Here is a 13,867-nt window from a genome sequence, read left to right as displayed (position 1 = left end):
AATCCCTCAGAGTAAATTTCTCTGTTTGTAAACAGACGGGTCTTCGGCCACTTGGCTGGCAACAAATGGAAGTAGCAACTACTTACACCATACAGAATAATAGTGGGGTAGCATTAAATAGGAATGCCTTACAGGGTAGCCTCTCTCCCCGATATTCCTCCATGTCCTTGGATCTGAGCTGACCTATGATTGGTTTAACTGGCAAATAACATACAGCTAAACTCACGCACTTCTGATTGGCTCCTAAAGTCCAGTTAATAGCTACTCCTTATATTTCCTAGGACATTCATTGTGAAGAAAGTCTTAAGAGTGTAAGACAGCTGACAACCTTTGCCATGGCCATGCTCAAAGAAACCTCAGTTAACCAAGTAGAGAAGTTACTTAAGGAGAAAGAGCCTGACTCCCAGCCTAGGCGCCAAATGTGTAACTATGAAGGCACTAATTACTGCAGCCTTTTCTGCATGATGGCTCCATATGGGTTATATTTTTCTTTTCCTAGCTGTAACAAAACACCTAGCAGAGCAACAAAAGAGACAGATTTAGTTGGGGTCATAGCAGGGAAAGCGTGGCCCAGTCATGATGGGGGGAACATGCAAATCAAACGGTCCTTCATGTCTCAGGAGATCAGGAAATGGAGAGCGCTGGCCAGAATTGGAACCAGCCTACAACCCTCTGGGTTTCCTGCTGTGGACCATAACAGCCAAAAGCATCACCACCAGCCTAGGACAAAGCGGTCAAACATTCAAATCTGTGGAGGATGACATTTCACATTCAAGACATAAATTCTGGATCCTTACATTTTTACTTAATAGATTTTATTAAAACCCAAAATTGAGATGGACATGCTTTTTATAGTATATCATGTCACTCACAAGACTATGCTATCTATTGACTCTTTTTAAGACGGGTTTTTTTCTGTATAGCACAGACTGGCCTGGAATTTGCTCTGCAACCCAGGCTTGCCTTAAACCTGTGACAACCCTCTGCCTTCCAAGTACTGGGATCAGCAACATGTATCACTGTGCTTTTTCCTATTCGTTCTTAAGGACAGAACCTTACTCAAGACAAAAGGGTGACTGGGGGACTCAATGGATGATTCAGCAGTTAAGAGTACTTGCTGCTCTTCCAGAGGACCCATGCTCGGTTCCCAACACCCATATTAAATTTAAGGCTCAAAATGATATGTAACTCCAGCTCCAGGAGACTGGACACCCTCTTCTGGCTCCACAGGTGTCCATGTAATATACACATCACACACAACCACACACACACACAAATAATAATAATAATAATAATAATAATAATAATAATAAATCTGAAGAAATGGGAAGATTTATATAATTACCTAACCACATCTAAATATAAAACTATCCAACTCCACTGCAATACAAAGCATTTCAGAATGCTATAATTCAAATCAATTTAATCCAGAAAATATGAGTGTACCTATCCCTGCCTTCAAGGCTAAAATTGTTATTAATGAAAATGAGTTTAAAAAAAATAAAATACCCTAGACACAGGGCTGGGGGGGGGGGGCACGTGCCTTGGTCTTGCCTCAACTAGATGATAGACTTCCTATGGGAGGTCTTACCCTCTCCGTGGAGCAGATGGGAGGGAGAGTGGAGGGAGTGGGAGGAAAGGAGGAAGAGGGAACTGGGATTGGAATGTAAAAAATAAATTAACAAGAGAGAGAGAGGGTGGGGGAGGGAGAGAGAGAGAAATAAAATAAAATATTATGCACATTTGTGTCTACCTTCCCCCAAATCATTTTTACCAGATGATAGTAACACCTTTGACTGTATTATTTGAACAGAGAGAAACAGGTCCACATGAGTAACCCTAGTGAAGCATTAATTATAAAACATGTTAATCAAGTTACATGTTTCTAGACCACCTATAAATAGCCTGTTCCTTTCAACTTCCTGCAGCCAACTTGTCTTTCCTTAGCCAAATTGAACCTCAATTGCTCAGCCAAAGTTCTTTGAAAATTCTATCCTTTAAAAGAGGTACGCTTAAAACCGTGATTCTCAAATACACCTCAATGTCATTGACCTTCCTTGCAACCTTGTTTAAAGCAGGAATTCTTACATTTGCTTTCCTCCAGACTCATCATTTCTACACATAGACCTCTGTAAATGTTTACTTAATAAATCATATATTCAAAAATTTATATATGTATATACATATATAAGATTTAAGATATTCTATACATATATATATATATATGCACACACACATGATTTAAGATATTGTACACTCACATATTCTTAAAAGAATTATGGAGTTGTCTAAATTTCATCCCAAGTAAACAGAACTAGGAATTGCAATTTCCTGCTGTTCATTTCATTAACAATAAATAATGCTTACTGTTTTCCTTAAATACATATGGTATCTGGTATCATCAGCTTTCAGAAATGATACATCAACTCACTAATGATAAACCAGGCAAAATTCAAAATTCTCATTACTAAAAATTCAAAGAGTATCTTACTATTCCATGTTAGTGTGGGTGTGGGAGTTATTTCATTTTTGTTTTATCTTTGTGTGAGTGTAGGTGTATGTTATGTTCTAATACATGTGCAGGTCTTACTGTTTCCTGCTATGTATACCACAATGGCTGGCCTGGAAGCCCCTGGGATTTCTCCTGTTTCCACCTCCCATCATACTGGGATTGCTAGCACCCAGGCTTTTCTATGGGTTCTGAGGATCTGAACTCAGGACCGAGTTTACACAGCAAGCCTTAACTGATGAACCATTCCCCCAGCCCTTCCATTCCAGCATCTTGGAGGTAAAGCATCTTTAGCAAAGCATTTCACTTTTAATGAAGCATTACTTCACTAAATTACACCATCCCAATTCAAATCTGGCTGGTCTAGGAGCATAAGAGCATATGTCAAATTCCACCTTTCTAAATCTTCCAAAATAAGTGACACGGGCCAGCAAGACAACTCAGCTGAATCCCATCCGAAGCAAGGTAGGCTGGGCATGGTACTACACACTTTTATTTCCAGCACTAGGGAAGCAGAAGCAGGAAGATCTCTGTGAGTTCAATGCCAGCCTGGTCTATACATACTGGGTTCCAGGCCCCCAGGGTTATACAGTGAGAACCTGTCTTAAGGGGGAAAAAAGCTTTGGGACGTGGAGAGGGACATGGGAACACACAGTTATTGGAGTTTGAAGACATGGTTATTGGAGTCATGCCAAGGTCCCTTATACTTTGGAAACAATACTATAGAAAAACAAAACTAAATTCAAAGAAGATAAAGAATGTTTTTTTTTTCTTACTATACAGAAGACCCAAGAGCAAAGAACAATATACACTGAATAATAATCTCCAGTAGAACTGAAGATTTTGAGTTCAGAAAGTTTATTTCTAAATTTGATAGGAAATTAGACTGTTTCTCCTAGCAGCAGTACTCCAAGTGAGTGGCATTTTCTGCCTAATTAAAAAGGGACCTATCACTGGGAAGCCTGCTCTTTGCTGAAGGGAAACGGAGGAAGATCTGGACGGGGTGGGGTGGGGTCTGCGTGGGGCAGGGGCCAGGTCTGGGAGGAATCCATTAACAGTGGGCAGAACTGGGTGATTGAGGCTGCACAGAACTTCAACATCACATGTGCATTCTTTTTCCCCTATGGAAAACAGCTTTTGCATTTTTAAGAGGCTCACAGAGCTGACCTCTATCTGTCTCACCTTCTTTTCTTCCTTCTGGTTACTTCCACCACTTCCTCTGAGATGGACACAAAGCAGTCTGTTCCTGCGAGCATTTTACAGCAGGAGCTTGCAAAGAGTGTCAAGTGCAGGTACAGGGAGATCTGAGAGCAGGCTAGTGGGACACTTTCCAGATCTACCGCCCAGTAGACTAACAGACGGCTGAAGAAAGGCATTATGGGTCACACAGAGAGAAATGGTAACATTTAAAAAGCTTCCACACCCGAAGGTCACAGGACAACTTGCTTGGGTCTGTTCTGTCCTTCCACCGTGTGGGCAGGGTCCCAAGAATTTAACTCAGGTCATAAGCTAGATGTCAGTTGGCTTGATGGTGACTATTCTGGTCCCCCTGATTCATGTCTCCAACCCATGTCTTCAAACTTTTTGTTTCTTTTGCCAGAATAGGGTATCTGTGGATAGTGACTCCAGAAAATATTAATTACTTCCTGTTTATGAGGTTACCAGCTGCCCATTAAATATATATTTACATTTTAAGGGAAAAAAAAGGGGGGTGTATAAACACAATAGCTAATGGTAATGTACCTGCAAATACTCAGATAGTCCACAGTCAGACTTTTCTAGCTGACCTAGATGACTTCGTTGAAGGTAATGAAGGATTTATGTGCTCCAAAAGGAAGAAACAACAGCTGCTCGAAGCAGTCACCCAAATTAATGTTTCAACACTATGGAGCTCTGCTTAAGTCACTTTCTGTGCAGGGTGGTGGTGGCGCATGCCTTTAATTCTAGCATGTGGGAGACAGAGCCAGGTGGATCTCTGGTGTACAGAGTGAGTTCTAGGACAGGCTCCAAAGTGACAAAGAGAAACCCTATCTTGAATAACAAACCAACAACAACAAAACAGACAGTTTTCATGCATTCTTTGTAGTGTTTAAAATAGGTAATCTAAAATGCAGGACTATTTCAAAATGGTGTTTAAGATAACAATGGTAAGGATACATGTCTTCAAAGTGTATCAAAGTGTATCAAAGCAAACATTCATTTCTGAAACTGTTAGCCAATTAACTTCAAAAGTGCTTTTCGATACTCTGAGTTTGTTCACTGACAGGCAGCAGGCTCTCACTGCCCTCCATCATCATCTGTAAGACAAGCACTCTCCTTAGGATACTCAATGTTAACTCAGTCAATACCAGAACAGCTCTTGAAGAGAAAGAAAATAGCCAATGTCCCCAGACTATCAGTAAATGGCCTGTGACTACAGCCCAGAACTCAGACCGTCCCAGCCATGCAGTCTGGCTCCCAGCTTATGTGTGCAATGTCTACACCTTTTCCCTCTCACACTTATTTATTGATTCATTCAAGCTTCTAGTTACCGCCTAAAGTGCAATAAGCACTCTGCTAAGACAACTAACCAACCCATCCTCAGAAACCACCCACAGACAAGATCCCTAAGTCTTAAGAACTTACACCCGAGTATGGACAAAGCAAATCTCACCAAATGTCAGGGCTCTGGCTAAGTGAAAGGTCTGGAGAAAAATCTAAGACACAAGGAAATGGGTTCTGGTAATTCTCAACTATATTTTAATTTTTTTTAATTAACCAGGTGAAGGGAAAAAAGTATCGATACAGTGAGCTCATAGATAAGGAAATCTATAAAGTACTATGTCCTAAACATCTTAGAAAAGATGTCCCCTTCCTATGGGAACCTACTCTATCCATAGGCCTTACCACTAAAAGGGCCCAGAATGATTAATTAGTCCACTGCCTGGGAATTAGTTATGGCGCACTACTAAACTAGAACTCAGAGGGTAAGACAGCTTGCTGTGTTAGCATGAAGACCCAAATTTAAATTCCAGCACTACCCAAAGAAGTTAGGCGTAGCTACTCACATGCCTGTAACTCCCACCCACATGCCTTTAATTCCAGCACTGTGCTAGAGACAGAAAGGTTGCTGGAGCTTTCTAGCCACCAACCTAGGTCCAGGTTCAGAGAGAGAGAGACTCTGCCCCCAAAGGAATTTAATTTGGCAGAGAGTGGTAGAGCAGGGCACCTAATGTCTTCCTCTGGCCTCCATACTCACGCCTCACCATATACAACCTGCACATTCATCTCTCTCTCTCTCTCTCTCTCTCTCTCTCTCTCTCTCTCTCTCTCTCACACACACACACACACACACACACACACACACACACACACACACACACACCACCTACATGTATGCATCAAACGAGGCAAATAAAATCCCAATTTTAAATTTTTAAGAAAAAGACAATGATTGATTTAGCTCTAAGAAACAAGATGATAGAAAGACCCCCCCATGAAGAGCCACCATGGTCAATCTGAAATGATCAGATTACAAAGCTAATGGATGAGTAATGGTCTTAAAGAGAAAACAAGCCTGTCACACGTGACATCACATGACCAGTCACTGGACGGAAAAGAGAATGGATTCTTGCCCTGTGACCAAGATCCTTGGATATGATAAGCACCACTTCCCCTATAGAAATGTTTTCTTAGCCAAAAAGCGGCTACCAAATACAGTTGCAAGACACAGATAATCTGGTGAACTTGGTATTTAAAGGACTTGAGATATGGGGAGTGGCCAGCCAGGTCTCCATGGTTCCTGTTTACTTCTAGAAATAAATACCTTGCCAGTTCAAAGTGACAAGTGCACCACTAGAAAGAATATATCTAAATCTAGTGGAGAGAAGGCAGCAGATATAAAGAGACCTCATTCATTTAAGAGTAGGAAGCTTAGAAAAAAGAACTCCCAGCAGGGCAGCCTGGGCCTCTGGTGTGCTAAGGGTTTGTCCAAACATTTGACACTGATGTGTTGCAGGAAGTGAGAACTAAAGGAAAAGGAGTATTTGTTCTGGTGTTCCATCAATATTAAAAGTGACTTTGGGACTGGAGAGATTGCTCAGCAGTTAAGAGCACTGACTAGTCTTCCAGATGACCCAGGTTCAAATCCCAGCACCCACATGGCAGCTCACAGCTGTAACTCTAAGATCTGATGCCCTCACACAGACACATTAATGCACATAACATAAAAGTAAATTTTAAGGAGTGACTGAAGTCCAGCTTCTGTGTAGCCTATTCCCAAACCTGTGCATCATGGCAAACAAGCAGTTATTAAGTCCATTTGGCTTCAACACTTAGTAGAACCAACAGTAACAGAACTTGACACATAAAAAGAATAACGAGGGCTGGTGAGATGGCTCAGCAGGTAAGAGGCCCATGCCACCAACCCTGGGGACCTGAGCTTGATCCCAGGAATCTATGTGGTACAAAGAGAGCAGCAACTCTCTCAAGTTGTCCTCTGACTTCCACATATAAGATGTGGCACACACAGTCTACCACGTAATAATACACATACATATAGACATCATACATACGTACGCTCCACGCACTAAACAAATGACAATGATAAGGCCATCCATGAGAGCAAGCACCACTGAGAGGAGGCAAGAGAGGACAGAACTGGAGCATAGCAAGAGAATCAAGCAGCGTGTATGAATAACACACAGGATGCTTGTTTCATCAGGAGGTTGGGAATGTAGTATGTTATCACTGAACCCTTATATATTTGAAAACCATAAACATAATAACAAGTTCCATGAAGATAACTTTAAATAATTTCCCCTACCACACCCACCCACCCACATACACACATGCACATGTTTTAAAGATGAGGACAATGAAAAGGCAATGTTTTGCTGCCTAAATGAAGGTAAAATCTGTCCAGTCAACTTGAGAAGAAATTATGCGTAGGGCTTCTGCACTGCAGACCAAAGACATCGAGTCTTAAAGTCTTTATGCCATTAAGTTGTGGGCCAGATGAAGAAAACAATCAACCACATGGATGGGTACAAAGAATGAATTTCCTCACTAAATCCTAGAAAAGTAGGATCAGGAATTATGCTTTAACTAACTGCAATATAAAAATGTATTAACAAGTATCCCATTCACAACATTATAAACTTTCAGATTATGTACAAATTTGGAAGGAATTACTAATAGCACAATACATTGTATGGATGCATAGCTCAGTGGTAGAGCGCTTGCCTGGTAAGCACAGGTCCCTGAGTTCAATCCCCAGCACCATGACAAACAAAATGCTGACCTCATCAAGAAAAGTAATCATCTCTTTTTCCTAAAACTTATATTCAAGGCTGGTTTCTGGATACAACCTCCTTTAATATACTATAGAAGTTTTCCATTTAAGGCAGTGACAATCTGTCCTTACAAGAGTTTATACCCAAATCCGTGTGACAATCTTTATTCGCATTTGTTCATGCATCCGGCATCAGGAAATCCTGTATTCACTTCCCCTGGGAGATAATGACCCACTCCCTCCATTACTGCAATGACTAAGACCTTGGCCCAGGTCACTGTCACCTTCACCTCCTCATGTGGCTTCTGTTTCTATGGTTTATCATTAACCCTTTATTCCAGAAGAACCTTTTAAAATGGAAGTCCTCTGTGTTCCTCCTCTGCTCAAAACCTTCTCCCCTCCATTTTGCCCCATCTTTTTTTAAAGTATAACCAAAAAGCCCAAATGTTCTGCACAGCCATCATCCACCCCAGAACTTCCTGCTCTCCCCAGCCCTCTAGCCATGCAGGGCTCTTGGCTCCTGGTCATCAGCTCCAGGGCTTCCTCTAGGCTGATGGCTCTTATGCATCTTGACCTCTCTGCCTTAACAGCCCTTGCTCTCAGATACCTGCTAATCTTGACCATCAGCAGCTCAGGGTTTATTGTCTACATCCAGATAGCTTTCTATACCCCAACACATACTTTTTGATGAATTTTTTAATATGAAATGTCTTCCATGGGCTCATGTGTTGATATCCTGGTCCCAGTTGGTGGCACTATTTGGGGAGGTGATAAAGTACTTCTGGAAATGAGGCCTACCAGGAAGAAATAAGTCACTTTGGCTCTCCTTGGCAGCTGTATCTCAACCCAGGCTCCTATCTGTCTCGCTGCTTCCTGGCTGCCTCTTCCAGTACACACTCCTTCTGCCTCGCTGCCCACCCTTGATTCAAGAAATCCATGGGCCTCATGGGCTGAAGCCTCTAACTGGGAGTTAAGGACAAGGACAGTATTTACTCTTGGTTTTTCTCAGGTCCTTGTCACAGTGAGAAAAAGGGACTGACCAATGGGGTCACATTCTCCATGAAACACCAGCAAAGGGACAATTCATTTGACTCTCAGTGACAAATAGAGATTGTATTTGGAGTAACTGAGTGGCTGGCTAGGCTTACAGAACAAAGCAATGGATAAGATGAACATGTTTAGAGTTGAAATACAGATATGACAGAGAGTGCTTTCTGCTTCGCATTCAGCTGGGCACAGTTCCTTAAGGTGGAGGAGGAAGGTATGAAGACAGGATAGAGATTAGCTGCCGAAAAAGGACCCAGCCACATTCCATCCATGTTTATGGACTTCAGTGCACAACTTCCATGTGCAGCTGTCCCCGGCCAACTCAAAATTGCTGTGGAACAAAAAACGTTTCTGAAGACTTTCAGATTTCAAACGACTAAAAAGAGTTGTACTGTTCTTCATTTCCCAATGTCTTTTTTTTTCTTTTACCTGGAATGGGGAGTGAGTGAGAGATAGGGTCTTAAAGAGTAGATTCAAGCTTGCTATATAGCTGCAGCTGGCTTTGAAATCCTCATCCTCCTGGTTCTTCGTGTATGCTAAAATCATAGGTACACACCAGCTACACCCAGTTTCTCATAAGTCATTTAATTTATTTGGTTGTTGTGGTGGTGGATGCTTTGCTTGAGACATGGCATCATATGACCCAGGTTGACCTTGAACTTTCTAGATAGACAAGGCTAGCTTGAATTCCTGATCCTCCTTCACTCCCAAATGCCAGGATTGTAGTTATGTGCCACCACGCCTAGCTTCCAACATCATTGTTACGTAAGCATGGTAACCATGCATCTATTCCTTAACCCATGACAAAATGAGATCCCCAAGCAAGGTGTTAAACTGAGGAAGAATATTCTACATGGCATAGAATGTTAAGGAAAGCAGCAGGCTGGATTTGAGCCAGACACTTCCCCCATAGGCTTTGCATGTATTATCTAACTTCATTGGCTCAGCAAGGGGAGGACTATTGGGGCCTCCAACTCACAGCAGAGACTTAATGAACTCTTGGTGGTTCACACTGTTAATGACTAGGAGAGTCCATCAGAGTGTGTGAATCCAGCCATGTAGGTCCCCAACCTTGACTTTCAGGTTCTGATAACCCTTATATAATGAACACCACCATCTGTTCAAGAGAGACTCAAAGATCTCAGTCTTCAAGCTACTTCAAACTATTAACTTTTTTGGAAAAGAGTTTCCAATATGACAGAAAATATCATTTGACATTAATAATAAAAGAACAAAAACATATAAAGCAAGCATAGCAGGGTTTGGATTCCCCCTTAAAATGAGCTAAAGTCAAGAGAACGGTAATACAGTTTTGTTGAAAAATTGCTTTTCCTAAAGCAAATACTGAGAGACCTGCCTGGAAAACAAGTAATAAAGTCTTGTAAATATAGCTGTCCATAAAAAGTAGTTTCCTTTGGAAACATTTGTATACAGCAGCCAGAAAACTAATGCTAACATGATCTTTCAAATCCCAGTAGTTTGAGGAAAAAACATTATGAGAAAGAAAATTTGAAAACAGGATTCTAGCTGTGCATGACAGTGCATGCCTTTAATCCCAGCACTCGGGAGGCAGAGGCAGTGAGATCTCTGAGTTCCAGGAGAGCCAGGGCTACAAAGAGAAAGAAACCCTGCCTCAAACAACAACAACAACAAAACACACACACACACACACACACACAAACGCGCGCGCATGCGCGCGCACAGATTCTAGAATTGGGAAGCCCCAACCAGGAGTACGAGGAATTCTTCTAACAGGGATCTGGAAGTGTGTTCTAATAAAGATAATGGAATGTGAATTTGAGACTATCAGACTACTTACAAAAATGTTAAATTTTAGCCATCCTATGTTTTCATAAGACCAGAGCAGCAATCAAGAAAGATTTGGCAAGAGAAAGCTAAAAATCAAACATTTTCTATAAACATCTGAAACCATAAACATAACACTTTGTGTTTTTTAACTGCATTAATGTGTGTGTGTGTGTGTGTGTGTGTGTGTGTGTGTGTGTGTGTGTGTATGAGTTAATCTTATTGAACCATTTGTTTGATTAAATAGCTCATCAATGTACATAGTATTTAGACTAAATGGAGTCTTTTGATAAGCAAGGTCAGAATTTTGAGCTACCTCCAGCTACTTTTACATAGATATGAGGACCTGCGGGATCTAATTTAGCCTCTTCATGAGTTTTACTTTGGCTTTATTTACAAAATAGGTATCAATGTCACTGAAACCTTGCAGCACCTTCCTAATGCTTAAAGTACCAGCCAACCAAACCACCCACAAGCAACATCCTGTTTACCCCTAACCATTATAACCATCCCTGGGTGATCACTACTCTTCCACCCCTCAAATCCCTGCTCCTTCCACCAAACCTTACTCCAGGCAAGTTCTAGTATCTTAACCCCTTCAAGGCTAAACAAGGTACCTCCCAAAGATCCGTTGTGCTTAGCTGATAAATTCCCCTAAACTAGCCAGGCAGTGGGGGTGGCACACACCTTTAATCGCAGCACTTGGGAGGCAGAGGCAGGAGGATCTCAGTGAGTTTGAAGCCAGTCTGGTCTACAAAGCAAGTTCCAGACAGCCAGGACTGTTACACAGAAAAACCCTGTCTCAAAAAACAAAACAAACAAAAACAGAAACAAAAAATTACCCTAAGCTTAAGTATAAAAATGAATGAAGACTGATGCCTTCCTCCCTGCTTCCTGCCTCAAACCAGTTTTCTGTCTTCTTCTCCCAACAACAGTAACTATCCCCCATGAAAATGAAATCCTAGTACAGGGTGGGGTAAACGGTGTAGCAGCCAGAAGAAAGGCCTTTTGGAGCCACCCGAGAGATGTGGTCCCCACACAAACACAGCCTGCATGGGCTGCAGTCCACCCTGCTCCTCTGCCCACCATGGCTCTGCTTCCACAATACCAAAACAATCCACTCCTCTTTGTTTGTTTGTTCAACCCACTCAAGTCTAAACCACCCATAACAAGCTACAAAACTTCAGACAACAGGAAAGAGTGTCTAGGGAACCATGCAGTCTCATGCAAAAGCTTTAGAGCAACAAACTTTGCTACAACTGAAGGAATGGCTGGGGTTGGAGTCTGAACAATGGGAAGAGGTTTGGACACAAGGCCCAGGGGTTTCATTCACACCCACAATCAAAACCAAGATTCAGTTCTAGTCCTCAGGCCCACACAGCCTGAAGCCAATGACAACTGAAGACCATGCCAGCTTGCCAGGGTTCTGGCTATTTTGACTGCCGTGTGGAAGCCAAACTAGAACAGCTACTGCTTTGCTGTGGCTGGCTACTTGCTGCTGGAAGGTGACTGTTTTGCTGTTGTTCAGAAGCAAGGATGGAAAACGCCTGGTAATCCTCAATGGCAACAGAAAGACAAATGTAGCACATGTTGCACAAAAGCACCCAACTCCCTTTCAACTTTGGAAGTAAGTTCACTCAATGGCCTCAATACAATGGGCAACCTGTGAGAAGCAAAGTTCTTCAGCCAGGATCTAACCCAGAATATTACAGCCTTCCCTTTGATTTTCCCACATCCCTATGTTTGGGGATTTGAAAAACCAATGAAAGGAGGTATTCTTTCAGGGCAAGTCCCCAGGAGTTAAGCCCCCCCCCCCCACGAACAATGAAGTTTTCATTATCACTTTTAGCATCCAGATGGAATTAGACTTACTGATAACTAATTTTTTGTTGTTGCTTGGCAATCTTCCAGGCCAATATTTGCAATGTATATCTAAGGCTGCAGATTAAAAGTTCAGCTAGGGAGAAGGTCATTCAGGAGAGAAAGGAAGAAGGGGGAAAACCAACCTCGAAAAACAGAACAAAGTACACGGAGGATAACTCTTTGTGCCTCCATGGTCTATAGAACATTTGCCCTGTCTGCCTATAAAGTGATTTAACATTAACCATGCTCCCTGTAGCAGCAGAGTGCTGCCTGCTGACAAAAACTCCCTTTTGAAATCCCTTTTGTAGGGGTGTGTTGGGCTGTAGGAGTAATCTATGAACGCTGACGTGCGTGAACAACACTGCCACCAGCCAGAATCTTGGGCATTTTGCCTAAGAGGTCTGCTTTTAGCGCGGGGCGGGGAGGGTGCCACTCTCACAACAGCTAACAGAGTGACCAGCCTCCCTGCTTTTTGGCAGACTTTCCCAGCGAACAGTTCCAGCGGAGTTTTGAGCCCATTCAAGAATTCCATCTCACAGAGAGTGTTTCCGATACAGTCATTTGATCAGTCAGCATTTGCCCGTGCACCTGCTAAGCAACTGGTGGAGAGCTACAGAGCCACATCCCACACCACCCCCATCCTCCACTGGTAATCCGAAGGGCTCTGGCACACGGGGGTGAGGGGGTGATTGAGACGCAAAGAACAAGCTATATGTCTATGCTGCAGCCGGAGCCGAGGCTTCCAGTGTGGAGGTGATTCTCTTCCCTCCTGACAACTTCCCTGTCACTTGGTTCCTGGGGCAGGTAGGGGGTTTTTGTTGGTCTCCTTACCTGGAGGTGGCTTGGTCGCCTCCCTTTGCATGGCTCTCCCCAACGACCTGGTCCTTGCCGCTGGGGTGGTAAGCAGTTAGCACAACTCCCGGGGAACTCGAGAGCCAGTTCATGATGAGAGAAGGGGCATAATTTCTGGGACCCTGACACTACGAGGAATGAAGTTCCTGTCTCGCCTTGGCAACTTGCTCATTAGCAAGGGCCAGCCCCTCCCCTGTCCGGGCCAGCGATTCACAGGGAGAGGGGCGTGGCCTCTCCAGCAGGGCTTCCTGGCCCTGCAGCTACAGGCTGTGTGTGACTCACAGCTTTGTTTAAACCCAGCCATCCAGCCAGCGGCAGCCGCAGTTAAAGTGGCCTGGGTATTGTGTGGAGGCCCCTGGCCCCAAAGTAACAAGAGCAAACCGATGTAAATACAAGCGTAGTGAGTTAGGAAACCGTGGGTTGGGACAGAGCCTTTTTCCCCTCAAACATTCCTGTTTCCATCTGATAATTTCATGTAACTCGAGTAAGGCATTCCTTAACCCCTTCAGGCAGGGCGT

The 13,867-nt window shown here is 43.0% G+C and overlaps 1 protein-coding gene across 1 annotated transcript in view; it reads right to left on the bottom strand.

Annotated features, from left to right (window-relative positions):
- LOC100774646 (rho GTPase-activating protein 18) overlaps positions 1 to 13,528 on the bottom strand; it is a 142,520-nt gene extending 128,992 nt beyond the window's left edge. The window contains exon 1 of the mRNA XM_027402874.2: positions 13,329 to 13,528. Within this exon, the coding sequence (XP_027258675.1) occupies positions 13,329 to 13,441 (113 nt within the window). The 5' untranslated portion in view covers positions 13,442 to 13,528. The remainder of the gene's footprint in view (positions 1 to 13,328) is intronic.
- Positions 13,529 to 13,867: the final 339 nt, after the last annotated feature.

This window comes from Cricetulus griseus, chromosome 2 (genome assembly GCF_003668045.3).
Source record: "Cricetulus griseus strain 17A/GY chromosome 2, alternate assembly CriGri-PICRH-1.0, whole genome shotgun sequence".
Taxonomy (NCBI): Eukaryota; Metazoa; Chordata; class Mammalia; order Rodentia; family Cricetidae; genus Cricetulus; species Cricetulus griseus.
The sequence above is the reverse complement of the archived record's forward strand: the minus strand, read 5'-3'. Positions and strand labels throughout refer to the sequence as shown.